The following is a 27628-nucleotide window of genomic DNA, read 5'->3' on the forward strand; positions in this document are numbered from 1 at the left end:
AATGGCCAAGCTAACTCTGCTCTAGGAACATTGCATTAACTGACTGTACTGTCTTTTGAACACTGTATTATCATAAAGGTATTGGGTTTGCTTCTTTTTACTTTGAATAAAGGTAATCTGTGCAAAATAACTGCATCTAATCTTAAAACAATACCAGGATTTTCAAAATGCTGTTGAGTCTTGAAACAATTTTTCTGGGGGAAGGTGCCCTGTAACCAGGTGATCTACTGAACTGGATGTTTATACCATGTTTTTGGTAAGAGTAAAGACTTTGTTTTTCTGAGGGCAGTGCTATCGTGGTAGTCAGAAACCGGCAGTCTAAAATCCCGCAGGAGGTTATTTACGTTGCAAAATCAGTTCAGAAGTTTATTCCTCATCTGTCTATAGAGAGCTGGTGATCTCTGATCCCTCCCTTCTGTGGTAGGGGTTTGCATTTGCACTAACATCATACCAGTGAATTAAAGCAGAGACTGTAAAGACAAGCCTGTGTTGTGATTATACCAAGGACCCCACAGCCCCCTTGTGCGTTGGTCACGTTGCTGTTGGCTGTGTAATAGCAATCCTCAGCTGTTACTGGTTTTTTGTTGCAGGATGGTCCCAACATCAGTGGAGAGGCTTCGAGAGGGCCGAGGCATACTTGAGAAGGTGCTGCGAAGTGGTGCAAAGGTATCGCAGAGAAATGAATCCTCACCTACCTGTGACAGTGCTGTCGAGAGAGACACAGGTAGGAAAATGGAATGTTTGAGTACTTGGTTGGTGGGAAATGATGGGCTCGGGTAACTTCACAAACTTGTCTGCAAATTTAGTCATACCTTTGTCTTTAACATTATCAATGCCTTATAAGAGCCTTTTGCGAACTATACTTCATTGTTATTCAGATACTGTTAAAGCCTATATCCCTCTTCTGTTAGACCTGGAAGACCTCCAGGTTTCTCCAGGGTTTGGATTCAAGACTGCCTGCATCTTGGCTCTGGCAGAGACAGTTTCTTTGTCCTTGGACGGCTGGGTTACGCAGAATTGCCTCAGTTGCCCCTATGTACTGTGGATGAAAGTGCTATCATTTAATAATTCTAGTTGGCTGAACATTCAGGTAAATGTATTAGCACAGTAAAATGCAGGGGTAGGCTTTAGGCAGTGCTAAGAACTAATTTGACTTTCAAGCCTTACTTCTATTTTGAAGTTACTTGATTCCCTGAATTGTTATATTTGTCAGTTTTGTGAAATGCACCTCCTTACTGAGATGAATTCAGTTCTGTGTTGATGTTCCTTTCTTCTCTGAATAAGGTGTTGTCCTCACCAAGTAGCATCCAGGATCTGTATTTGTAACTTGAGCTGAAAATATGCCCCTCTTTTATCCATCTGTGATCTAAAGGTGAGATGTGACTTTCTGAGAGACGGACAGGTGATTGCCTAATTTCTCAGCTGTGAAACAGTTATTTTCCTTCTATTTACTTTGCAGTCTCTGTTGAACATGATTGTTTCTCTCTGACAGATAGCGCCCTCAGAACCCTGATCACATTTGGGACTTACGGCAGTGGATCATCATATTTAAATAACTTAGTCTGTGTGTTGCCATGAGCCCCGACTGCCTCATAGCTGAGGACTGTTGTTAGAGACCCCTGACTGATACAGCTACGGCTTGCTGATGATTTGTAGTAGGCATCTGAATCTCTGGAATAGAGAGCCTTGTCTTGTGGTATTTTAGACGTGGAAAGACTAGAGCCTCTAACCCAGGCTAGCACAGAACGCTCTTGGGGTAACTGAGCAGCAACAGCAACTTTTGCCTTTGGAGTACTTAATTTCTGAGCGTTTTAGAGCAGGTTTGTATTTATTTAATTCCAAATCAAGACTTTTTTCCCCATTTCCCCAGGTGTATTTGAGACCGCTTTCTGAAACCTGGCCTCCCTTCTGGGGTTTTCCTATTTTTGTGCACCTAAGCAGATCTCCTTTCAAATGCTTTTTATTCATCTGGTCTTGAGAGGCAATCCTCTACCCTATCAAAAATGTCATGGTTTCCTGGGACCCCACTGGGAGTCTTTTCCCTAACTTTCTTAAACCAGTGGAAGTGGGTTTCATGGTGGCTATTTTTTAGAAGGGTAGGCAAAATCCAGGCTCTTGCAACAGGCCTTTTGCCCACTGTAATCTGTACAGCTCTGGCTCTTCAGTCTGATCCAAGAGTTAAGCTGCAGTTAAACTTTGATCTGCATCAATCCGTTCTTCTTGTTACATAAAACCCATCCCACTCCAAGTTATGAAAAGTTAATGCTGTAGCTGACAAAAGTCTTTTTTGTCTCTTTCATCCTAGCGCGGCAAGAGAATTTTTTTCTGTTTTTGCATACTCTAGCAACTTCTTCAGTAGCTTGTTTAGATTCAGTGAGCCACGTTCCCTCCCCCAGTTGCTGGTCTGCTTCTTAGTGAAAGAAATGGGTGGCTGAGTCCCTGCCATTCCTGGTAGCACCTGTAGGAGTTGTGAAGATACACGTTTACTTGATGCTGTAACGGATAATATGAAGGGAACAAAAAACCCCAAACTTGGATAGTTTGCTGATGGGGCATGTAGGAATGAAATGGAATTTGTGTGCATGCTACACTTCTGAGAATTGCAGCTGCTCTCAGTTAAAGCTGTCACTTCATATATGCTTTAGGTTGACACAGGCCAGTACTGCCGAGAAAAACAGTTCTTCATGTCCTTCCTTGTGCAAGTATTAAGAAACGGTGGAGGGAAATGCTGGCTTTATCTTTCAAGTTTACCTAAAGCAAATTCAGGAAGGTTAGAGGTTATTTACCTTTTGTAATACAGAGTCTTCCGATAGTCGTTAACTTGTCAGGGTTTTTTTCTGTGAACAGGCACTGCCAGTAAATCATGCAGCACTGATGGTGTGCCTGGCCTTTTAAGAAACAATTCCTTCTAGAAATCTTTAGATTTCTTCTGATTCTCATACTCAACTTCTGTTAATCATAATGATCTCCTGGACTGAACAGTTAGTCTCTTCTGTGCCTGACTGCTTAACAAAGCATGCCCCAAACTTCCAAGTTCTGCCTTTCTGCAGTGCAGTACTTCGACTGTCACCTACAGCAAACAGCTACTCAATGCATCTGATATTATTTCAGAAATAGGTGGCGGCACAGGACACATGCTGGAAGCTTCACATCCTGGTCTCTGTGCAGGTCCTGTGCCCTGAGGAGGAAGGCTTCTGAGCCTCAGCAGCAGACAAGGCAACTCTATCCACATTCCTATTTAGCTAAGCCAACAACTGTGATGTAGCACAGAGAGAGTAACTGCAGGAAAGCCATGGGCACTGCTGACACTGGTGCCTGTGCCAGTGCAGCTGGTGCCAAGCCAGACCTGTCTGGCAGAAGTAAAGAGCAGACTAAGGCAGCGTGTCCTGTTTCATGATTGAGACACATCTGTCATATAAATTTGATACTAATACCAACACTGTTTTACCAAGGCATTTCAAACGTGGCTGCTGAGAATCCCTGAGATGCTGCAGATAAACAGCTCTGTCTCGTTAGACTGCAACATAGTTCTGATGTGAAATCTTCTAATCCCACCAGTTTCGCTGCCTTCTAAAGAGAGCATGATCACCAGCTGAACCCCGTGGTTACCGTACTAGCAACTGAAAAACACACGTGGCAAGGCGGCTGGGTCGTTTGCAGTAAGCTCTCCGTGCCTACCCCAATTTAGGTTCAGTTGTTCGGTAGGACAAGAAGCTCACTCACCCTCTAGGATACAGGTGCTAGAAAGACTTGCTCTGTCAAGAAGCAGCTTATTTCTCTTGATCTCTCACATAATTAAGGTGGATCAGTGTGTACTGTGCTGCTGGTACCCTTCAAACCTCAAAGCATTTCCATCATCTTGGGCTGTTTCAAAAACAAGCATTTCTGAGGTCTCAGAGTTACTCCATTTGGAGTAGCTCAGTTGACTTCTAAAGCGTAATCCCCAAAACAGCAGCAGGGGTGCTGTCAGCCTTGGCAGCGTGGGACCTCACTCAGTCTGCAGCGGTGTCTGGATCTGCCTTTGAGGAAAACCTGCAGCAGGATTCTGCTGACAGCAATCTAAGAAGGGACAGTTTTATCTCCCCAGCTGTAACTGTAGCCAATGTGGATTCCTGTGACCAAGGCTGAGTGGGGAATTGCTGAGTTCTTAGAAACTGTCTTCGGCCTCTCGCATCCTTCTGAAGAGCCGAGGGAGCCCAGGCTGTGGCTGTGCAGTGTCACCAGGTGTGGCCATGCAGATTTTTTAGTCCAAGGCAGCTGAGCTTTGCGCTAAACCAGAGCAACTGGTGTAAGGGAAGCAGCAGCTGCTAATGTGTATGGCTGGTTTACACACGTTAAGGTTTCCTGGTTGCCTTTGCTGGGGTTCTTCAGTTTCTGAAATGCTGATGGCTGGAGAAGCTGCTCTGGTCTCAGCTGTAGCTGGATGCAGAACAAGACAGCTGGGGGGTGTGTGTGCAGGTGTGGTTTGAGAGGGAACTGTTGTGGCCTCAGTCCGGAGGGTGAGGTTTAACGTATCTTGTCTGTACATTGCAGACACAGCAGAAGGAGACACTCCAGAAGTCCACAAAGGACCAGCGGTTTACAGTCCTTCTCGATACAGCTACCAGGTGAATTCTTTCATACATTTTCTGCCCATTCTGAAATAAATCTTTCAACAGGATTAGGGAGGAAACTGGGTTTGGCTGCCAGTTATTCCTAATCCTGCTGCGCTAAGCACCTTTGGCATGAGAAGGAAGTAGGAAATGGTGAAGTCAGTCTGACATGCCTTTTCCTTTTTTGTTTTTTCTGTTTTCCTTTTTCCCTCCCCCCCTCAATGACTTGTTTAGCTCCTGCAGTCTGACAGTCCCCAGGCAGAATCACAGACCCTTCTCCAGCAGAGTTCCTCCCCCTACAGAGGACACCTTACCCCATCTCCTGGATACAGCTATCGAGCAGCAGCACAGAGGACAGGACACAGCCTCTCTCACGGTTCCTCGGAAACCTCCCTCTCCTCCACCTCGTACTCCAGCCCTGCCCACTCGGTCTCCACAGACTCCTCTGCCCTGTTTGCAGGGAATTCGGGGTATTACAGCAGCCAGCAGCACTCTGGCAGCATCAGCGGCAGCCTCCTGAAGAAGAGCTGCCCTGCTGCTGCCAGCCCAGCACAGCAGACAGCTGTGGACTCTCTTTCCACAGAGTCGGGCTCCCAGCCCTGCACAGGCGCATCGGGCACCTCCTCCGCTCCCCAAAGTGCTAGGTCACTACAGTCAGACTTGCGGACTATCAGTCTACCGAATTCTGGGCAGTCTGTTCTCTACCAGGGCTCCCGGGGGGCAGTGATTTCCAATGCACAACACTATTCGCACCGCGGGGGAAGCAGTGTCCATCAGTACAGACTTCAGCAGCTTCAAAGTTCTGGAGTAAAGACTCAAACAGGACTTTCCTAGGGTTGCCTGGACTCCAGGAGGACAAAACTGCCCATAGCTCCTTCCAGTCACCTCTGGAAGTGGCTCCTGGGCCAGTGTTGGGAGCTTGCACCTGATGCTGGAGAGCCAGGGGTCAGAGGCTGAGGTCTGAAATGCACGGGTGAGATTTGTGAGCAGTATTGGCCTCTGGCCTTGTAGGAGAACACAAATTTCTCTGAGGCAGAGACTGTAGCAAAGCTGTTCCCTGATGCGTGGGTACATTGCAAAAAAAAAAAAAAAAAAGAAAAAAAAAAAAGAAAAAAGGAGAAAAAAAAAAAAAGGAAAAAAAAGGAAAAAAAAGCAAATGGTTCAAGTGCAATGACTGTGGTGCAGCCTCTGTCTCTTGTCCGTGCCCATGGCCATAGTCACTCATGCAGTACGGACATCTTTTTGAATAGGAAAGCAGTTTAAAGAAAACATGGGGGGAAGTTGAACTCCAATCCCAAAGCTCTCTTATAGGTCAGGTTCTCAGTGCGTTCTGGGGAGGGCTTTAATCCGTTACGATCATTCCAGTCACAAGCAGACGAGCGCACACGGCTGCCTTTGGGCCTGGGTCGTGACTGCCGCGGTCGGAGCTTTTTCCAGGACAGCAGTCTCCGCAAATGTGAACTAGCACGGGGGGTGGGGGGGTGGGGGGGGGCGGGGGGCGGGGGGGTGGGGAGGGGGGGCGGTTGGAGTGTATGTGCCTGTCGCTGCAAAGGATCTGGGATGCACTGTCACGTGCTGCTCTGACGGGCGCAATCACCGCATCCGTCGCAGGTCTGTGAACAGGAGCATTGCTGGGGCGGTGCTGCCGCGTGCCACCGCGCCGGGGGGTCTCTGGCTGCCAGGGCGCAGACACGCTGGGGGTGACCAGGGGCCTGATAAGTAAAGTGATGCTGCGGCAGGTGGGGGACTGCCTGGCGGAGGAGCTGGGGGCTGCGGAGAGGCGGTGGTTGGGTGTTCGGTGGGGACCCGGGTCTGTGCCGAGCCGGAGGCTGTCCGTGCGGCGCTGTGCGGGACGCCTTTCCCAGCCGCCGCCATCGCCCACCGAGCGTGGCAGCAGAGCCAGCCCAGACACAGTGCGCTGTCTGTTCAATTCCATACGATTGCCAGCTTCTTTCTCACTTGTTTACTGTAATATCGGGCGTGTTTTTATTTATCTAATTTTATATTCAGTTATAACCATAGTAGGTTAGCTAATATACGACAGGTGTCATCCCTGGTGCTGCAGTGGAACTTCTCCTTTCTCTTGGATAACAATGCTGTGAGTCTGTCTCCCCTGTCTTTTCAGATGCACAGTCTTCTTCCTTTTTTTAGGACTGTTACAGATTTCTCTAATTCACAATTGAAATCAGGTGTTTGTTCAACCTAGGGGAGACTTTTAAAATATTGAAACAAAGAGTAACTTTCTCACACTGTCTGGCTGTGAGCGTGTTGGGATGGAACTTGTCACCCCGCAGTTGGGTGTCTGTATACTGTATAAAATAGGTGTAAACTTCACTCGGCTTAGCCCTGGGGGTGCAGCCTCCCCTTTCGTGCTCTGAACAGCACAGGGCAGGCGGGCTCTGCCCTGCCGGGTGGCGGGAGGGGGCTGGGGGGGCCCTGCCCAGAGGCTCTGGCACCTTCGGCACAGCAGGGGGGCAGGAGGGAGGGACCCTGGAAAGCTCTTGGAAAGGTGGGGGCTGTAGCTTCTTACTCTAGTGGAGTTTTTACACCATGCTGTAACATTTGAACTTTCACAAGAGATGTAATAATTTTGATAATAAAAATACTTAACTTGAAAACCAGTATTTTTGACAGTTTCTTTCCATTTCCTTACCACCTTGAGTGCTGCTGCCCGGGTGGTGGGGTGAGGCAAGGTGCATGTCAGTGTCCTCGCTGTCCCTGCAGGTCCTCGCTGTCCCTGCAGGGTACATGAAACCTCTCGGGAGCAGCCCTGCAGAGCTCCCTTCTGCCAGCGTTTCGGGTGAAACCGGGGGCTGCTCTGGGGGCCACCATTCCCGAGGACAGGGAAATTCCCCAAGCTTTCCTGGCGGGGGCTTTGAGATGGTGGCCGTGCTGCTGCTCTTCTCACTCAGGTTCATTTGGGGAGGAGATGGGGTGGGGGGTGTCCCCTGTGCTACTGCACCCGCTTCAAAACCTGGTTTCTGGTGTGCTGGTGCCCGGGGCTTTGCATTTTCATACTGCTTGCCTTTTCCTTAGGAAGGCTGAGATGGGCTGAGCCAGGAGTGGGACCTGCCTGGTGTGCCTGCAAGTGCCATCCTCACAGCTGGCACACCTGAGGTGTCCATCGCCTCCGAGGTTGGACTGCCCTCACCATGAAAATGTTCCCTCGACACCTTGTGGGACAGTGTCTGTTGTGGCACGTCCCCCAGAAGAGTCTGGCCCAGCCGCCTCCTTCCCCGAAAGCAGCTGCAGGCAGCAACACGCTCTCCCTTCTCCCCAGAGGCCGACCAAGCCCATCCCTTGGCCTTCCTCCACGCCATGTGCCTGCATGGGGCTCGCCCAGGCTGCGATTGCGTCCCGTAGTGGGGGTGCCAGAGCTGGCCGAAGCTCTCCAGATGTCCAAGAGGTCCCCAGGCTGCCCTCGCGCTCACACAGCCCAGAAAGCTGTCCCCACTCCCCTACCGGAGCACACCACTGGACTACGGGCCACGCGAGTTGTTCTTCCATCAAGGCGCAGGATCTGCTGAATTTCAGACGGCTCCTGCCAGCCCGTGAGCCGACAGCCCGCCCGCGGTGCTCCACAGCTCCATGGGGACCCGAGGACGGGCAGGAGTTGGGGGGGCTTGAAACGCTCCTGGGGATAGACACGACCCGGCCCCCACCTCCTGCCTTGCCGGGGGGGGGGACAGGCCCTTTCCCTGCCCTGCCTCCAGCCGGAGCCCCCCTTGCGCACCCGCCTGTGCAGACGGAGGCTCAGCCCTACTGGGCACAGGGTGGGCTCCCTACCCCCGCTGCCCACCCTGCCACCCCCCACCCCCTGTGGCTGCGCCATGGCCAGTGCCCCTGCGGGGTCCTCGGACCCCCTGCAAACCTTCCCGGCTTTTCCAGCAGCGCCGGGGCGGGGGGGGGGCATCCCAACCCTCCCCACACCACAGGGCGCCAAGCTCGTCTGGTTTGAATTATATTTTTCAATAAGGTTTTGTGAAACACTGTATCAAACTTTGTACTAAAATACAGATATATTACAGCTACTGTATTCCTTTCTCCACTGATTTTCTTCGCTTGTTTTTCAATTCAGCCGGCAGCAGCGCTCCCAAGCTGGCAAGACCCGGGCGCTGCCGGGGCCGAGGGGCAGCTGCCGGAGGGAGGCCGAGGCTGGCAGAGGCCGCGGGCAGGAGCACCAGCACCTGCGCCATCCCGGGTGACTTTGGCTCCACAGCTCCATCCCTCACCACCGCCATGCAGGGCCTCAGGGCACGACTTACCTGCTCCCGCCAGCCCCGGGCACCACGATGGTTCCTGCGGAGCCCGTCATTGCCATCGCCCAGCAGCCTCCGCGCGCTGTGGCCATGGCCGTGGCCGAGCCCCGCTGGCAGCAGCTCCCCTGCCCGGGGCTGCCCATCCCAGGGCCGTGGTCCTGGTCCTGCTCCGCTCCCTGCGCCCAGCTCCAGCCCGCTCCCAGGCTTTGCCCGGCGCCCGGCCCAGCCTCGCCAGGGCCCTGCAAACAGCCCCCGGCTACTCGCACTGAGACGCGGCCAGTGCTGAGGACTTTATTGCATTGCAAGGGCTGTGGTGGCCCCAGCCCCCCGCAGCCGGGACCTGGGGAAGCCCACACGTGCCGGTCTGGCCAGCAGAGCTGCGGCCGGGCTGTGGCTGCCTGTGCCAGGGTGAGTGCCGGGGGTGTCGGTGCCGGCTCCCGGGTGCTGCCCGTGTGCGATGCAGGCTGCGTCGTGCCCGGAGGCTCTGGCCTCAGTGCTGCCCCGGGCAGCTGCTGCCAGCTCCCTGCGGGCCATCACCGCGGGCCAGCGAGGTGCAGCCAGGGGACGCGACCAGGGTGCCAGGGTGGGAACAGGAGCGCCCAGGTCTCCCCCAGCCACACCGTGTGGCAGGGAGAGCCTTGCCGTCACCAGTGGAGATGAAGCACCGTATGGGGATGGGGAGGGAAGGCGTTTGGCAACAGCCTGCGGTCAGCTCAGGGAGGGGGCTGGGGGGGGGGTCCTGCACCCACCCGAGGGGGGGGTTGTATGTCCAGCTGCTCCCACTTACCAGGGCTTACATTCAGCAGCGGCTCGAGTCGGGTGTCCCAGCGGCCAGCAGCAGCGAGGCCCCTGTGGTCCCTGTGCTGGGGGGAGCGAGCGGCAGCCCACAGCCCCAGCCACGCACCAGGAAACACCACGCCCTGGGGCTGTGCTCCTGGGATGGGGGGCGAGGGGGCTTGAGTCACTTTACCCTGTTTAGAGAATATGAATTTACACGTAAAAGTAGGGGTTGGGCCCCAGCCCCGCCACCGGGTCCCCCAGCCATGGAGGCAGGGTCACGGAGCTGTACAAAATAGGAGCAGGGAGGGGGCCAGGGCCTGGAGCAGCCGGCGCGGGGCATCACTGAGCGCGTGTTCGGGTGGGATGCAGCAGGTCAGAAGTCCTGGGGATGTAGAAATCTGTTAAAAACTCTGAGACTGTTTTTTCCTTGAAACAAAACCGCAGTTGGATGCTGTTCTCGAACGAAGCGGGTTTGGGGCATCCTCCCCCGGTGGTGACCCACGGGCGACAGGGGGTGCGGAGCTGGCGGGGTGCGTGGGATGGCGGTGCCAGCATGGACATGGAGGTGGCCATGGATGCGGCGGATGGCCGGCACATCCCCGGTGCAGGCAGTGGGGCCCGGGGAGCGGCACGGGACGCTGCGTGGCTGCTGGCAGCAGACGAAGGGCAGGATGGGGAGGGAGTGCCCAGGCTGCCGGCCGCGGGAAGAGGGTCCTGCTGCGGGCACTTGGCTTTATATCCTCTGTGGGGAGAGCACAGCAGGTCAGGGTTGGTGTTGGGCAGGACTCACTGCACCGCCATGCCACCAGCATGTGCCACACACATGCCTGTCCCCATCCCTGCTGCCCCCTTTCCCCATTGCCCCCCTGTCCCCACTGCCCCCAGCCCCATTGCCCCGCATAGGCAGGGTCCCCCCATGCCACCCCACAGGGAGCCACCCAGCACAGTCACACCCAGACACGCCGCACGGTCAGGGCTAGGGGATAGGACAGTGACACTCAGGACTTACCGCAGTGCCGACAAAATCTGTGGAAACAGAAGAGAGGGCATCAGGCAGGGTAGGGGTTCGGCAGCCCACTCCCACCCTGCCCAGCCTGCCTCGCTTTGCAGGTGGCACTTGAGCCTGCAGGACCCTCACTGCAGACTGCTGGAGGGGCCGAGCCCCCCAGGCTACTCCCCCTAAGGATCCCGCCCATGGCCACGGTGCAGGGCCCCAGGACCCCCGGCAGCGCAGCGCTCACCTTTGCTCTCTGTCTTGAGCTCCTCGTGCAGCAGGTCGTTCTGCCGGTTGCCAAGGACAAAGGCCAGGAAGGAGAGGATGAGGGCATTGAGGATGCCGATGATGGCCAGGATGTAAGCCCAGCGCACGGAGCAGTCGCCCAGGGAGTACTTCCCTGTCTTCTCCCCGCACATGTCCCTTATGGTCTCTGCATCCCAGCCGTCGGGAAAGATCATGCAGCCCAGCACCAGGCAGAGCGCTGCAAGGGGGAGAGGAGCAGGAAGCATCAGAGGGCACACGGGTGGCAGTGCTGGGTGCTGAGCCCCCCAGTCAGTGCGTGAGTGCATCCCGTGCCTGGCAGGGAGCCTGCCTTGGCCCCACGACAGCCAGGCAGCTCTGTGGGTGACAGCCACCGCTGCCCCGACAGCCCCAGGGGACTGCGTTTGTATGTGGCTGCCCCAAACATGCCCCACACACAAATGGGGACTTCGGGGTCTTGGTTTCTTCAAGCACTAACCACAGGATCAGTGGTTCCTCATGGCCTTTCCTCATCACCGCGGGTTCCCGCATGTGGGCAGGAGCTACTGGCTGCTGCCTGCCAAGAGGGTCGTTGTCCCCAGGAGCCCCCACACCCAAAGGCCTCACAGCCTGCAGGCACCGCTCCCGGCGGGGCTGCTTGCTCAGCGCACCTCTGTCCTGCACACCCCATGCCGAGCAGGGAGATGTCAGGGAGCACCAGGATGATGGGGAAGGGAAATGCTGAGACAAAGCCTGCGAAGGTCAAGGTAAGGAGGCAACATTTTTTCTAACTACAGCAAGTACAGAAGCTCCTCACCCCGTATCAGCTGGGAAAGCTACAAATGTTAAAGATGATGGAGATGGGTTGGGATGCCCTGTGAGTATTTTTGTGCTGGGTTAGGGAAGACTGAGGGGCTTGAGCCTGCACAAGCAACAAGGTACCTCCCCGTCCCGTACTGCTGGAGCACAGCAAACACCCTGTCCGGCACAAGTGCTGCTGCAGCAGCAGCCCTGGGGGACCGGCAGCCGGTCTGGCTGGCGAGCTTTTGGGGTGCTGATGTGCACTTCTAACCGCTCTTGGTAGGGAAGGGAAATCCCAGGAGAGGGGGAAAGCGAGCGCAGGGCTGGCATAGGGCATCGTACCGGGACTCGGCACTGCCCTCGCATCTTGATGTGCTGTGCCAACTGTGCTCCCCAGGAAAGGCCACAGACCCGAGGTGAGCTGCCCTCAGCAGCCCACACACCAGTACATACCACCACCCGCCAGCTGCTGCCTGCTCTCTGTCTCCTCCGTCCATGTCACAAACCTGCTTGGTAAAAGCGTCTTTGCAGACAGAGGCGAGCTCTGCAAGCAGATTTAGCATCATACACAGCCCTGGTGCTGCCCTGGTGCCACGCCAGCACCACATGACTGCACAGCGTGGCGCACACATGAGGAGCTGACAAGCCAGCATCTCTGGCACGTCGTCACTGGGGACTCCCAGCCAAGCACAGCCATGTCTGGGGAACTCCCTGCCTGCTGAGACTGGACTAACCCAAAACCATCCCCTCTGGAAGAAATTGTGCAATTGGCATCGACGCTGTGCGCTGCACGGGGCACGGTGAGGAGCCACCTGGCCTGCTGCTAACCTGAGCACCCTCAAGCACAGACCTGAATTAAAGGTAAGGAGGAGCAGCAGACTTGTGCCGGGGACTCTTCCCAGGAAAGCAGAGATGCCAAGAGGATTTTAGAATCCACTGAGCTCCCAGGGCAGTGCAACTGTGAAAAAAGCTAAGGTGCTCTGTGGCCATCCCTGGCGATGGGGTGGGTTTGCCCCCACAGGGCTGGTCAGGCTGGCATGACCCAGCCTGGAAATGGGCATGGCTCTAACAGCTCTGCCAAAATTGGTGAGGACAAGAAAAGAGCCGTGAGCATGTGGTTGAGGCCAGAGGAAAGCTCAGAAAGCAGCAAGGCAAGCGCTCCAGCTGCCTGGTGGGCAGCAGCCCTCAGTGACAGCCCCTCTCAGCCCAGAAGAGAACAACAGGGCAGCGCTCCAGGGTGGCAGAAGAAGGCAAACATAAGCAGAAAAAAAAATTAATAAGGTGCTAATTGTACCTGCACCAGCAAGGGCTTGGGCAGGCTCCCAGCTTTTGCGCACAGCCCTCAGTCAGTCCTTCACAGGAGCAGAGCGGCAGCCCCTAGGCCTTCCCTTGGACTCTGCAAGCATTGGTATGTCCTCTGCATTTCTGAGCATTTATTTGGGCTCTGGATCCAGCTGCCCGGGTAGAGCCGGAGCTCACCGAGAGCTCACCACTCTGCAAACACCACAGGTGTATGTGTGAGGATCTCCCAGCACGTCAGCAGGTCCCAAACACGGCAGGACAGGACAGCGATGCTGCAGGCTGTGGATTAACGTGCTGGAGGGCTACGGCACTCATGGAGGATACAAGAGACAGGGTTTAAGCTGAAAGCAGAAAGCTGCTCAAAAGAGTTATGGGAAAAACACACAGCACATGAGCCACCGGTGCAGCAGGTTGTCACAACACAGCCATGGAGGACAGGCAGCAATGGTCACCGCCAGGACGCCTGGGGCTGGCTCTAGTGTGTGTCTGCCTGCCCTGGTCCCTGCTGTCCCTGTGTGCCTGCTCTGCACTGGCACAAGAGCAACGGCAGCCTGTGCCCTGGCCTGTGGAGTAGGTCCAGGAGCTCTGCCCGAGACCTCACAGCCCCTATTCGCCAGACAGAGAATTAAACTACAAATTTACTACCAGGGCAAAGGAGCATGCCCGAGTCACTGCAGGTACCCGAATGCCACTGCCCAAAGGTGACCAGCCTCTTCCCACAAGACCCTGACTGTTCTGCAGCTCCCTGGGAAGTGGCTGGGGCAGGGCTGCGCCACCGAAGGCAGGTCCTCTCCCAGCAAAGAGTTGTGGAGTGCTCCCCTCTTCCCATCTGTCCTACGTGTTCCCAGCAGCAAGCTTCGTCCTCTGCTCTGTCACAAGCAATTCCCTTTTCCGCATGTCCCCAGGCCACCCAATGTCCTGGAAACACCTTCCAGTGCCTGCAGCAAGGAGTAACGTTGAAGCAGAGCAAGATCAAGGAGGGGATCCCCACATGGTCAGCCTCAGCGCTGCCCTTCCCAACAAACCCCTCGTAGCAAGTCTGAGGGGTGCAAGGACGGGGCTCTGCCTGCCAGTCCCTCTGCCCACAGCACCGTTCTGCCAGCACCTGCCTCCGAAAGCTCCAAAGTCCCTTGCAGACCTGTAGAAAAACCTTGGGTTTTGTTTAAAACACCCTATTTCTACGCTTTGCAAGCACATGAAAAACACCAAGGGATGACTCCTACAAGAACCACTACTTACGAGGAAAAAAATAACCCAACTCCCATCCATTTTGCTTTTAATTCCCATTCTCCTGAGGTGGGACTGCCAGTGGCACCATGGAGAGCCAGCCACTTCATCACACACCCCAGCTACCATCGCACCCCCAGGTCCTGGGCTCCCACTCCCTCTTCCAAAGTTTTCCCAGCTGGAAAGACAGATCTGACACTGGGCATTTCAGTGACCACCAGGGCAGGATGCATGCAGAGGGAAGACAAAGCAGCTGTGGTTAGCAGGGCTGCTTGTGGGATCTGCTGGGGCTGGGGCTCTGGCCCTGGGGAAACCAACATTTCTCAGCTCGTGTTTGCAGCTGGTTCATGGCTTCCCACTCGGTGCTCCCTTGTCAGGGTTCCCTAGAAATGAAACGGGCATCTCAAGGGTTTTTGGTATCCACGCAAAAGAAACTAATTGAAGGGAGTTCAATGTTATGACTCAGGCTGCAACACTGGAGTGAGATTTTAGCAGAGAGAGATGAGGAGGCTCCTCCCGGCAGCATAACGTCCCCTGGTAGAAAGTGCATTTAGCTAATTTGGACCGTCTGAGTAACCTGCATGTTTGCAGAGTACCACAGTTATCCCAGTGCTGCCCCAGTCCCCTGTAGTTGTGCCTGCAGGATTCAAATCTAATTTTTTTTTAATCACTTTTAATGTCTAGTTTAGTCTGCAGGCGTGGGTGAAGACTGGCTTTTACTGCTCTCATGTGCCACGGGTGGAAGGGGCTAGTAGGGACATGCCCTGCAGCTGAGAGACACGGCCGCCCCCCCAACACGAGCATGCAGAGCGTCACGCTGCCCCAGGACAGAAGAGGGATTGAAAATTGGAAAATGTGGGTGTAACTGGGGGAGAACTTCTGGGTCCCAAAGGGCTTGTTAAAGCTGGCTTGGGGACAGCGGGGTGTTTGACCCCATGGGCAGTGGGTCAGCAAGCTGGCTGTCCCCTGCTCTCATGCACATCACTCCCACCTTCACCACAGGGATGCCTCTCTGCTGGCAGTATTTTGGTGACCTCCCCCAGCCCCTCACATCTACCTTGTGCTGAAGGGGAAGAAGCTCCGGGTGCCATATCCTCCACCGTGCTCATGGCCACTTGCCGCGACGCTGTGTCATCAGTACATCAGAGGTTCCCGCCGGAGATCCCCAACACGGTGCCCCTGGGCACCACGCACCAGCCCCAAACCCCCAGGGGAACAGGGGCTGTGCCATGACTTTGGGATCTGGAGTGGCCATTTCTCACTAGGAAACCTCCTGAGAGCTGAGCAGCCAAAGGAAAGGAGACAAACACAGCCTCCTGTCCCCTCCTAAAAACAGAAAACCCTCAAAAATAAATGAAAGTTAAAGGCAGCTTGCTCGGGATGGCTAGCACTGGCCATTTACACAGACAGGAGCTCCCTTACGGCATTTTGCTCCACAGGCTGTTTCCGAGCCAAAAAATCAGCAGGATTCAGAATAGAGTTATGAGTTTGTATGAATCAGAACTGACAGTTACTTTATCTGGAACAATAGTTAAGGGATGTAAGCTCCAGGACACGAGTGGCTCCAAAACACCCAGCTCAGCCCCTCCCTGCAGGTCCACAGGCACATTAACAGCTACTACAGGAGGGTTATGCTGCCTTCCAAAGCCCAGGGCTGGCTGCTGCGGAGCACGAGGCACTGGAAAGGATGCAAAGTCTGCGCTGTGTCGCTGCTTCTGTCCCCACTGTATGACAGGAGTGGCAGGCAGAGGAGAGGGGAAATCTTGAGGAAAGCTTTTTTTGGTGCCGGAAGCTAGTAATTCAGCAAAGGCAAAGGTTTTTTGCAGTGATGTCTTCTTTTTGCTGCAAGGTTGACAGGTGAAAGCAGAAAGACCTGGAAGATCAGATATGGGCAATATTTCTCCCTTGGGCAGAGAAACAGCTCAAGACTACTTCATCCTCATTCCCAGCAGCTGTCCCAGTTACACTCCTAGCTGGTTTAGAGCAGTGGTGTCACTCTCTCATTTTTTCATTAAAAACTTTAACAAATAACTTTTACATCCATGAAAACATTTTTTTTTTTTGAAGTCTCAAACTCTTTCTGACAGAAGCTGCTTCTCCAGCAAGTTCCAGTCGGGAAGATGAGTTCATCCTGACATGGCTCAACAGAGCCACCACATCAGCACCAGTACCAGGGAGTGTTCCAGAGCTATGGTGTTTGCTCAGGCCAGACCCTGCTCTCCATGAAGGCTGCAGCCACACCACCACCACCCACAGCTCAGCCCAGCAGTCAGCAACAGGCTTCCTATAACCACTCCTCTTCATGGACGTGCTGAAATGATGCCACACAGCTGTGCTGCGGGAGGGGTCCCCACTCAGGTGGTGGCAAACGCAGCTCAGGTGCAGAAGATGAAGCTGCTGATCAAGGCTCTGCCTCTGCTCCCAGTTTACACACTGGTGGGTGGGAAGGGCCCATCTGAGAGGTGAGTGTAGCTCCAAAGGGGGACTCCAAAAGCAGAAAAAGCCTGAGATGATATGTATTATTGTTCTCCATCAGGCAAGGCACTTGGACACTGTGCAGTTAACTGCAAAGTGCCACCGATAAAGACAAACCCCAGCCCCACGGCCAGTGACAAAGCCCTGGATGGAAAGGCACCTCATGTGTCATGCTTGTGCCTGGCCAAGGGAGCTGGAAGGTCTCACCACACTGAAGCATGAAGAAACACCTTCAAAGGTGGCCAGTCACTTCCTCCATGCAAGAGGCACTGCGTGCTCAGCTGGCTGCCTCTTTTGACCCTCAGTGGACTGTGAGTACAAAACTGAAGCCCCCCTGAAAAGAGCCCCAGACCCACTGGGAGTGACCATCCTCATGGGAGGCATGCGGGTGCAAGTGCCATGCAGAGGGGGCTGGGCTCTCTCGCTCCAGCATTAGTGCTGGACACCAGAACAACTTTGCTCAAAGCTCAGAGTTAACTCACAGGGTGATCGCGTCTTATATTACAGCAGAGAATTAGGGAATCACAGGAAATGCTGAGGCTCCTGGGCAGCCTCCTCAGCACGTGGTGGTGTATTCCTGCGCTCCGGTCTCCAGCAGATGACTGCTACGTGGTTGCTGGAATGGAGGCATCTACAAAATCAGCCCAGTTGCCTTCATCTCACTCCTGTACCTGCCCTCCATGGCGGGTGGATGAGAGGGATCCCACACACAGCCCCTTTCTCTTCAAGTAAGCATCATCCTGCAGGACTTTCTGAAGGAGCTCCTCTGTTAATTTTGAGGACTGGGGTGGCATCAGGGTGCTGTCAGTCATACAGTTGTTGACGTGCTCGTGTTAAAAGCCATTTCTGGTTTTGTAACAGAAGGATTTAGCAAAATCTCCAGTTTCGCGTACTGGGATTTTGAACAGGGCAGATGGCTACATTTCTATTTGCGATAAAGCAGAGCCTTTCCTCTTAATTAGATCCAGTTTCCTCCTAGGGGGGCAGTGGCTTTTGAGCTGGAGCTTTCTGTGAAGCTCTAATTAAACCTTTCCTTGATTGTCCACTAATTAGAGATTGACGATTTAAACTGAATTCCTGATCTTTCTCCCCTCCTCCCCCCTCACCTTCCTGCTCCTGATTTTTCTCCTCTGAAGAGCCCATTCATGCCCTTACTCAGCTGCCCTGTATTCTGCACTGGCTGTCCCATAGGGACAAGGTGGACCCACCTCTGCCCCATCTCTCTACTTTTCACCTTGTTTACCTGGTTTTCACCAGTAAGATCATGAAACTTTGGGCCTCGCTGTTGCTTCTGCCATAGTGGTGCAAGGCCTCGAGCTAAAACCTTGCTGAGGCAGGGGGAATGTCTTTCCCTTCCCTGCCCCTTCAGGCCGCCTGCTCTGGCACAACCCTCTGACCTCCCAGGTGGGTGAATCTCCAAAGCTTGCCATCATGCTGTGCTGGAGCCTGCATCAGGCCACATCCTGCCCTACCCATGGGATTTGGCCCATGGTGTCCTCTCCATGGGTCATGGCAGCTCCCTCTCCATGCACAAGGTACCACATCCACCTGCAGCTGCCTCTGACTTGCCCAAAGAAGTTCAGCCCTGCCCAGCCCCTCAGATGAGGTTCCCTCTTGTCAGGGCACCCCACCCCACCACTCTGTGTCCTGGCCCTCCCTGATGGTGACACCAGTCTCTCCTGCAGGACAGAAGCTGTCTGGTTCTCCCCATCTCAGGGCAGGGTGGATGGCCAGTCTCTGTTAATGCTGCATTGGATTTTCCCCGACACAGAGAGGCTGTGTAGCCGTGCTGCTTTGGGAGAGCTCTGAGCCAAGACTGGGCCAGCCAGGGCCAGAAGAGCCAGCCCATGGCCCCAGCAACCACACACTTGGGATCCTCACAACTGCAGTGAACTGCAAGGTGCAAAGTGTGAGCAGGCATAAGCCCCAGGGCAGAGCAAGGGGTACCTAGAGGTGACAGCAGTAGGGTGCTGCCATGGCCACCCAAGCCTGAGCCAGGGCAGGACAGGAGGAATCGGGGAGGAAGCCTGGAGCTGCCTTCAAGTGCAGTGCCCTCCACCACGCAGTTCCCTGTGCAGTAGCAGCACCAGCCGGGTGCTCCAAGCCACTTGATTAAGCTGCTGACAATCAGTAGGATTTGGGCTCTGAGCTTGCCTTAAACTGGTAAATCTTCAGGACAGGGAAAATTAAAAATGAATTAATTTCCCAATAAGCCAAGGCAGCTCCAGGTCTGGCTGTGGTCCTGATTTGGGTGAGAAGAGGTCAGGCTAGCTGCTGGGCTAGCTGCAACCCCCCAGCATGAGGGGGCTGTATCCCGCCACATCAATGACTGGGGCCCTTCTCCCAGGGGCGTGGACTGGGGTCCTTTAATTAGGAATATGGGGGGTTCTGGGTCTTTCTGGTGAAAGCTCTGGGTCTATTCACACCTTGTATGCAGTGGGGAGTAAGGTAATGTCTTGCCACATGTGGTAAAACTGGAGAGATAAGGAAGTGAAGGGTCCCACTACTAGGGGAAGCTCAGCATCTCTTTTCAGGGTCTTTCTCCCAAAAGGACAGACCCTCTGTGAGGACAGCTTGGAAGTCCATGCACAAGAGGATGCTTGGGATCCTTATCAATATATGCATCAGGTCCCCTTCTGGGGAAAAGTTTGGGTGTCACTTTGAGGAGTGATTCTATGAGGGCATTGGGCTACATCTACGGTGGGGTTTATTTTGTGGAGGGAGCTAAGAAGCATCTATAGCCAGGGGCACTTTTGGCAGGCGTGACTGGGCTTGAGCCTGTGGTCACTTCTGAGGAGCCATCAAGGTAAATGTATGGTGCTTCTGTGGGAAGCACTGTACTTGAGGTCTCTTTATGCAGAGAGCTGAGGATGGTCTGTCCTCAGAGTCCTTTCATGATGAGGGAGGGAGGGAAGGAGGGCAGAGGAGGCCTGGGCACATCTCTTTTAGGGGGAGCTGAAGGGTCTGTCTGTGCAGAGGCATTTTTAAAGGGCTGGGAGGTCCATGCATGTGCTCCTGCCAGTAATGGGGTCCCTTCAGGGCCTGGGGGTTCCCCTGAAGTGGGTACCTGCTGGGGGCAGACTTGCTCAGGAATGCCCTCAGGGCTAGGTAGACAGGGAGACTAGCCCCTGATGTGGGGTGCCCCAGGGGGCCTAGATCCCCAGGGGACTGGCCCCAGCCCCAGGGTGTCCTAGGGCATCCTTGTGGCTGGTCCTTGACTCTGTGGGACAGTCCTTGCTGTAGGATGTCTGAAAGCTGGTCCCTGACTGGGGTGTACTAGGGTCCTCCAAGGCTGGTCCCTGGCCCAGGGTGTCCCAGGGTGTTCCAAAGACAGCGCTCCAGGGCTGGCTGGTGCCTGTTCTTGGGTCCTCTGAGGGGGGTCCCTGATCCAGCTTTCCTGCTGTGTCCCAGGGATCCCTGTGGTATCCTGGGGTCAGATCTTGCCTGGGGAGCCCTGGCTGCCAGTGCCCAGAACAGATGTCCATTCCTGGTACTCTGCCAGTGGCTGTGCCTGGCCTGGGTGTCCCAGGAAGCCCTGTAGCACTCAGGGGACAGTTTCTGGCTGGGACATCCCATGGCCCTGCAGTGCTTGGACGCTGCCCAGTTTTCTTGAGTAACCCTGGTGTTCCCTGCAGCCAGTCTCTGTCTGGGGAGCCCCGGGTGCTGGTGCCTACAGCCAGCACCTGCTCCTGGTGCTCCGTCAGTGCAAGTGCCTGGCCTGGGTGTGCCAGGAAGCCCTGGGGTGTCCCGGGTTCAATTCCTGTCTGGGACATCCTATGGATCCACAGTACTTGTACCCAGCCCAGAGTTCTTGGGCAGCCCTGGTACTCCTTGTGGCTGGAGGCCCTGACAGCAGTGCCTGCAGAGCACTGGACACCAGTGCCCCAAGCTGATGCCCATTCCCGGTACTTTGTCAGTGGTAGTGCCTGGCCAGGGTGTGTCAGGAAGCCCTGGGGCTGGATCCTAGAACCACAGCCCTGCAGTGCCTGGACCCAGCCCAGCTTCCTTGAGAACCTTGACATTCCCTGTGGCCAGGGCCCCCACTACCAGTGCCTGGAGCTCGCCGGGCGCCAACACCCACCGCCCGCGCTTGGCGCCGCCATCCCAGCAAAGCCCGCATCCCCCCCGCCCGTCACCCGCCCTGCGTGCCCGGCGAAGTGCCGTCGGGGGCCGGGGCCCGTCGGAGGCCGGTGGCGGCGGGTACCTGCCAGCAGCTGCATCCAGGCGCAGATCTTGTAGACGGTGGCGGTGTTGCAGAAGAAGAAGAGGGCGAAGCAGGTGATGCAGCCCAGCGTCAGCACCATGGACAGCAGCACGAAGAAGGCCGCCGCCTGGAAGGCGCCCGAGGGGATGGTGCTGAAGTCGGTGAAGGAGCCGCGGCACGACAGCTCCCGGCCCGCCAGCCCGCTGCCCACGCAGTAGTGGAACAGCCCGAAGTAACCGGGCTTGGGCGTGTTGACGCTGTCGCCCACCCAGTAGGGCTGGATGAAGACCACCACGTTGATGATGGCGAAGCAGATGGTGAAGATGGCCCAGAGCACGCCGATGGCGCGCGAGTTCCGCACGTAGTTGTCATGGTAGAGCTTGGAGGCTTCCTGCGAGGGCAGCATCCTGCCGGCCGCCGCGCTGCCGGGGGGCGGGGGGGGGGGGGGGGGCGGGGGCCGCGACGGCGGGGAGCCCGCCCGGGGTGGGGGGGGCCGCGGCCTAGGCGCGCCCGCGGGCTGCCGGCCCCTGCGCCACCCGCGCCGCCATCTTGGCTGCCGCCTCTGCGCCCCGCGCGCGCCCCCGCCGCGCGCGCGGGCGCGCGCCCCCCGCCACTGCGGAGCAGAGCCGAGCCCAGCCGAGCCCGCCCCGAGGGGATCGGGCCGCTTCGGCCGCCTTCGGCTCCGCCCGCCGAAGGCTCGGCCGGGTTCGGATCGAGGCTCGGCGGGATTCGGCCGCTCCCCGGCGGCTCGGCTCGGTTCGGACCGCGCTCGGTAGCTTTCGGCTGGGGTCGGGCCGACTCGGCAAGTTTCGCGGTGGGTCGCTCAGGTGGGGCTGAGGCGGTGGCGGGCCCGCTCCGGTACCCCGGCCCACTGGGGCCGCTCCCCGGCCCGCCCCCGCCCGGAGCCGCCGCGCCGCGCAGGGCCCCGGTGAATGCCGGCAGGTACAGTGGGCGTGCTCGGCCGGAGCCGGCCCACAGGGAAGGCGTTCATCCCCCTCGACCCCGGCTACCGGAGGGCCTCCCCGGTCGGGCAGCCGGCCTTCCCGACTCAGTGGAGCCGGAGCAAGCAGGCTGCCGCCGGCGGGGCTGCACGGGTACGGAGAGCGGCGGGGCACGTGCCAGCAACGCTCGCCCGTCCCGGCGGTGCAGAGCCGGGGTACTCGGCCGTGCCGGGTCGGGTGTCGCGGGCGGTCAGCCTGAGGCACGCGTACGGGGGCAGTGCCCCGCAAAATCCCGGCCCCCCGGCCCCGGCAGCCTCACGCTGGCCCCAGAACGCCGGCGGAAACCAGAGCGTCTCGAGCCGGTTTTCTTCTCCAGGCGGTTCAGATGCACCGCGTTAGCTGTAGCTGTTGCTGAGCTCAGCTTACACAAAATGCTCCCGAGGCCTCTTTCTCTTCCACGTCTCGTCAAGGTTCGCAGCTCATTTGCACATCAGACACACGCTGATGGAAACAACTTTGTATTCTCCTGCAAGAGCAAAGGAGCTGCCTGCCGTGTGCCTCTGGCGATGTAACGGGCTGTCTGTTAACGCCGGCACGAACAGCACATGCAGGCTCAGTGCGCGACGGCGCTGGCACCATCCCCGTTCCCATCCCGGGCACACGAGCCCCTACCGCTCCCAAGCGCGCACGGCCGCACCGCCGAGCCCGTGCTACCGTTCACCTCGCGGCTGCCACTGCGCCTGGATTTGTGTGGGCGCGCACACCCCGAGAGGGGCTTCTTTAATGAACACCCGTTTCGGGATTCGTTAAGAGCAGTGCTACGGTCAGACCTGCTCAGCGGTGCCCGCCAGCGTTTGCCCCGTCTCTCTGCGGGCCTAAGCGAGCTTCGTGCAAAGCCTCAGCGCCCCACGGCTCGCAGCAGCGCCGGTGCTGGGGAGCACCGCGCGGGCCACCCCACGCCTGCGGGGCCCCGGCCGTGCGCAGCCCTTGCGCTGGGCCTCACTCCTCCCACCGCGCCTCTGATCGCGCCAGGCCCCGCTTCGGGCTCGCACCGAGAGCCAGGCGGCTACTGCCCCGCGAGAGAACTAGAGCAAACCCAACGGCACCGAGCGGAGCCCGTCGCGTCCCGATGACGCCGGCGGGCGAGCGGAAGAGGCGTGGCACGTGGGCGGCGGTGATTGGCCAGCCGGGCGGAAGCGACGGAGGGCGGAAGCGAGGGGTGGGGCGGGGCCATGGGCCGGCGGCGGTGAGCGGCGCGGGGATGGCGGCGGCCCGCGGCTGCCCCCCGGCGGGCTCCGGGGACCGCGCCCTGGCCGAGCTGCTGCTGGAGTTCTCCCGGACACAGTACCGCGCCAAGGACGGCGGCGGCGCCGCCGCTAAGGTGAGGGGCCCGGGAGCGGGGGACGCCGGGGAGCGGCGGCGGTGGGGCGGGCCGGGCCCTGACCGGTGGCTGTGCGCAGGTGGAGCGGATCGAGCGACGGTGCCTCGAGCTCTTCGGTCGCGACTACCGCTACAGCGTGATCCCCAACGTGCACGGCGAGGTCTGCGCCCACTACCCGCGGCACATCGTCCTCCTGGAGCGCGACGCCGGCGCCGGCCGCGACCCGTAAGGCCCCCGGTGCCCCGGTCCCGCACGGCTCATGGCCGGCGGAGGCGCCTTCGCGTTTTGTCCCAGGGAGTTTCCGCACCTGCCAGCGGCCGCTGCCGCTCCAGGCTCCCGCCGGCCGGGGGAAGCCCCGCCAGGCTGCGCTGCGGCTAATTATAGCCGGCGGTGTCAGCCGCTGGGTGCGCCGCTCCCGGGGCACCCCTCGCTGCCTGCCAGGGCTGCGCTTCCCTGCCGAGCTCCCCCAGGCTCTTGGGCTTCCCTGGGGAAAGCTGCTAAGCTGAGCCTGCAGCTGCGGGGTGCGAAGGAAACGGGGTGTTTCAGGGCAGCGCCAGCTCCGCTGCATGCTGTCCTTGGGTAAACCTGAGCACAGCACTGGATCCTAATGATTGCTGCGCTACAGCTCGCCCCGAGACTCAAAGAGCTTGTGGCCAGGAGCAGGACTGTGTGATGCTCTCCTTGTCTTCATGAAGTGCCTGTGGTTTTGCTTGGAAGGCCTCTGATTAGAGAAATCTTAGTCTGGAGAAGTAGCCTGCTCCCACCGTGGTACATGCGTTAGTGAGTGTTGAGGTTTAGTGAACTAACGGAAAATGCTTGCTTGCTGTTTAGTGCAAGTCTAAGCTAACATGTTTCTGGACTTTGACCCGCAAGCTGAGAATCGCGTTGGTGTCACTTCTGGCTGAGCATTACCTGCTCCCTGCAGCTCTGATGACAGCCTCTTATTTTTTATTTTCTATTCCAACAAAACCTAATGTAATTTTGAAGTCTTAATTGTGTCTGTGACAAGAGTAACACATTCAACTGGATGGCGGTCACCAAGCTCCCCTCGCATGTCCAGCTGCTGCCCGAGGAAGGCAGACTGTCAGCTGCCATGCTGGCACGTGGACCGGGTGCTGTAGGAGGGGGTCTCTGGAAAACAGCCACAACAGATTGTCAGGTGGGAGAATTTCTGCTTGACAGTTAGATCAGATTAGAAAAGATGAAACCTCTTGCTGAAAAAAAGGGAAACAAGTCTGAAGCTGTAAATATGACTAGGAGTGTCTTTGGGGAAGAGAAACCAAACACTTCTGCTTTTCCTGTTCTTGCAAGAGGAAAAGATGCTTAATTTTTCTGGCAAGTATTCAAAACACTTAGTGCCCTCTTTTCTTCTGAGGCTTTTGCAAGTCAGCAGTGACAATTAACATTTTAAACATTGATTCTTTCACAGTCTTGATTTGCTGTCCTAGAGAGTCATGGAAACAGGCTACCTTTCATCATTCCTTGCCTCCTGCTTCCTGGGTGATAATCTCTGTAAAAGCCACTAAGTAATTTTTAGACAAAGTGAATTTTTAGTTTCATTGTTGCACTCTGGGAACTAATTACAAAATAGAGACTGTTGCACTTCTTGTGTTACAGAACACGATAACTTCTTCCAGTAAATGGAATGCTCCCTCTAGGACTGTGGGTCTTTGGCTGCCTTTCATCTTTGTAATGTTCTTAATCAGCTGGTAAGATCTTGTTGAAGCATGCAGGATGTTTCACACCTCTGAGAATACCAAGGGGTTTTGGAAGCATTTCTCACTTACGAAAAATCTGCACTGCCCTATTGGTTCTGCTGGTACAGCTGCTTCTGAAGCCGTGTGGGGCTTCAAAACCCAAACAAAAAACGGGTATTTTTAACCCAGATTGGTTTCCTGATCCTGTTCATTCTGTAGCTGGGCAGCTGGCAAGAGAAAGGATGTTGCTTCATCAAAGTCTATTAACAGTACTCTGAAATCCAGGCAGGTGCAGGAAGGGTAGCAGGAGGAATTTGGTGTGTGTTTTCAGCCTGTATGCCCCTTGGTCAAGTGCTGCTCACAAGGAGCCACAGAAAGTAGAGTGTGTCTGACAGCCAGGGATGCCTTCCCTGTGCTTGGAAATCTCTGGTGACCCTCCAGAAGGAGCGGGCAGGTGATGTAGGCAATGGAAATAGAGGGATGTGTGCAGTTCTTTACTCGCTGTCTTAGAGCTACTGTGACTGTGCTTAATTGAAATGTCCAGATCTCAGACATGGGCCATGTCTTTGGTTTCACCTGATGATCCTGTTGTGTGCGTGCACTCCAAAAAATTATGATCACAGGATCACAGCCGCATGTAATCTAACAATGTGAGACTTTGTTCCAGTGCTGTATGGCTACTGAAAGAGAAAGATCTCTGCTTCAGGCCTGTCTAAAATATACAGTTGCCAAAACAGTTGCTTGTTCTTATAGGAAATGTTTCCCTTGCATTAAAAAAGATTGATTCAGGTTTGGTGTCTGATTTTGGAGGGGAGGGTGGGCATGAAACTAATGCCAAGGTAAGGTTGCATAGCAGTATCTTCTGGAAAACAAACTTCTGAAGAACTACACACATACACACACACACAAGTCCAAAATAAAAAGAATTAAGATACACATAATTCCTTCTACTTCATCCCCTACCTTGTGCCAAGCAGCCTTAATGATGTTCTGATGTTCTTTCACACTTCTGTTGAAGAGTGCTCTGTTCTCTGAACTGTTTTCAGTAGATTTTACTCCTACCTATGCTGCATTTAATCACTTGCCCCTGTAAGAGCATTGCACCAGTTCCTCAGAGCAGCCTTTCCCCTTACTAGACTCGGCACCGCTATGTTTACTTATCATGCTTGTCTCTTGCTGAGGTTTAGCTTTACTGACAATGATTCTCGAAATGAGAAGATCCAAGAGCCCTGTTTGTAGCACAGCTACGATGGATAGCGGAGCAGGTCTCCCCAGTGCGCGTGCAGGCTTTCCAAGGAGCAGGTATGGGAGCGTGGGAGAAGGGTTCATCCTACCGTGTCCCCAGTGGGGCACTGGGCTTCCCACTCGCCCTGTGTCCCAGATCCCTGCCAAGCTGCTCAGACTCATTCCCCAGGGCTGTGGTGCCTCTCCAGAGAAGGGCAATTAGTGTGCTGAGAGGTGAAACCTGTTGTCTCAGCTCCTGGGGACATGCTTCTCTTATAATTTCTGATCTTCCAGGCATTTGATTTTTACTGAATCCCATCTTCTGGACTTCGAAGCACTGCCATGGAGCTCTTCTGATAGCACCCTATGAAAATTCTTGTTTCCCTCTGTATTTGCTTTTGCAAAGGAAACATAAGGACAGCTGGAGCAGAGTGCAGGATGTGTCTCTTTAATTACGTGTGTTCATTTAAAAACATTCCCACAAGCAAATCTATACGTCAGAATCTCTCATAGTTTTAAAACAGTTTGGTATGGGAAATTATACACCAAGGCATCTCTTCTCAAAATGCTCACAGGCCGTTCCTGCAGCATGTGTTATTCACATGCTCTGCGAGGAGGGAAACAGATTGTGGAGCAGAGCTCTTGGCTGTTTGCAGTGACAGCGAGATCAGGCACATGCTTTTCTTGCCTGCACACAGTCTTACATACTCCTGTACAGAGTATATTGCATTAGCATTTTCCTGTCTTTTCACTTAGCACCTTCATGTCCACAATGGTTAAAGATCAGCCGGGGTTCTTGGTTCTTGTTCTTTAAGTTCTGATATATGTCAAAGCTCTTTGGAGCTGGACAGCCATAACAGTTGTGTATATAGGGAAACACAAAATATCTTAAGCCTCCACTATGAATTCTGAGAATTAAATCCTTTTTTAAAAAAGAAAAAGTAGGATTTGAAGGTCTTTTTTGCTGTTTCCCTGCTTCCACTGGCACTGCCTTGTATAATCTTTTCCACAAACAGATCAATTTCCATGTTAAAAATAGAATATTTTTTTTAATCCTTCCCAGAATGGCATCTGTGGGTAGATTGCTCCACACTGTCACTGATTCTGAAGCTCAGCAACTTTCTTTTGACTTCCAGCATAACAGTATTAATTTGTTCTTAGGCCAGCATTGTGCTTTTGAGTTCTTCTCCCTCTGCATTGTAAGTTCTCTCGTTTGCCGTCATGTGTATATTCTGTCCTCACTTTATCTGCTCTGCCAGTCAATCCATGGTGGTTTCTTTTGCAGCATAGACTGTCCCCTGGCCATCCTAATCATCTTTCTGTGCCTTTTCAGGCATGGGTGGGTCGCTAGAATCAAATGCCTTATCTCAGCTGGGATCCTGGGTTCTGCACAGTAATGCTGGTAGTTCTCCATCCCACTGGAGAGTTTTCCGTGATTGTATTTGTCCCTTTTTTCAAACTTCCCATGTTGATAATGGGCAAGTATCCAGAGATCAACCAGTTCATTT

The 27628-nt window shown here is 55.3% G+C and overlaps 3 protein-coding genes across 7 annotated transcripts in view; 2 read left to right on the plus strand and 1 right to left on the minus strand.

Annotated features, from left to right (window-relative positions):
* Nucleotides 1–6062, plus strand: part of SETD5 (SET domain containing 5) — a 66257-nt gene extending 60195 nt beyond the window's left edge. Inside the window, exons 22-24 of one of the 2 annotated variants that reach the window (XM_080385595.1) lie at nt 591–724; nt 4534–4607; nt 4827–6062. In XM_080385595.1, the coding sequence (XP_080241721.1) occupies nt 591–724; nt 4534–4607; nt 4827–5426 (808 nt within the window). In that variant the 3' untranslated portion in view covers nt 5427–6062. Of the gene's footprint in view, nt 1–590; nt 725–4533; nt 4608–4826 lie in introns of those variants that run through there. The other variant, XR_013927844.1, reaches the window with a different exon arrangement.
* Nucleotides 6063–6505: 443 nt separating this feature from the next.
* On the minus strand, nt 6506–21691 carry LHFPL4 (LHFPL tetraspan subfamily member 4). 2 transcript variants are annotated; one of them, XR_013927847.1, is made up of 5 exons: nt 20878–21417; nt 10873–11109; nt 10641–10657; nt 10134–10373; nt 6506–10013 (listed from the first exon to the last, which is right to left on the minus strand). XR_013927847.1 is itself a non-coding variant. In XM_080385697.1 (4 exons), exons 1-4 carry the CDS (start codon nt 21281–21283, stop codon nt 10365–10367), a joined length of 669 nt encoding a protein of 222 aa, XP_080241823.1. In that variant the 5' UTR covers nt 21284–21691; the 3' UTR covers nt 6506–10364. The 2 variants fall into 2 exon arrangements, 1 of the variants encoding a protein (XP_080241823.1); XM_080385697.1 differs by having other exon boundaries at nt 6506–10373; nt 20878–21691.
* A 1334-nt stretch (nt 21692–23025) lies between these two features.
* MTMR14 (myotubularin related protein 14) overlaps nt 23026–27628 on the plus strand; it is a 34352-nt gene continuing 29749 nt past the window's right edge. For 2 of the 3 annotated variants that reach the window (XM_080385652.1, XM_080385653.1), the window contains exons 1-2: nt 23026–23199; nt 23279–23424. In XM_080385652.1, the coding sequence (XP_080241778.1) occupies nt 23080–23199; nt 23279–23424 (266 nt within the window). In that variant the 5' untranslated portion in view covers nt 23026–23079. The remainder of the gene's footprint in view (nt 23200–23278; nt 23425–27628) is intronic. The other variant, XM_080385654.1, reaches the window with a different exon arrangement.

This window comes from Falco punctatus, assembly GCF_963210335.1.
Source record: "Falco punctatus genome assembly, chromosome: 4".
Classification (NCBI taxonomy): Eukaryota; Metazoa; Chordata; class Aves; order Falconiformes; family Falconidae; genus Falco; species Falco punctatus.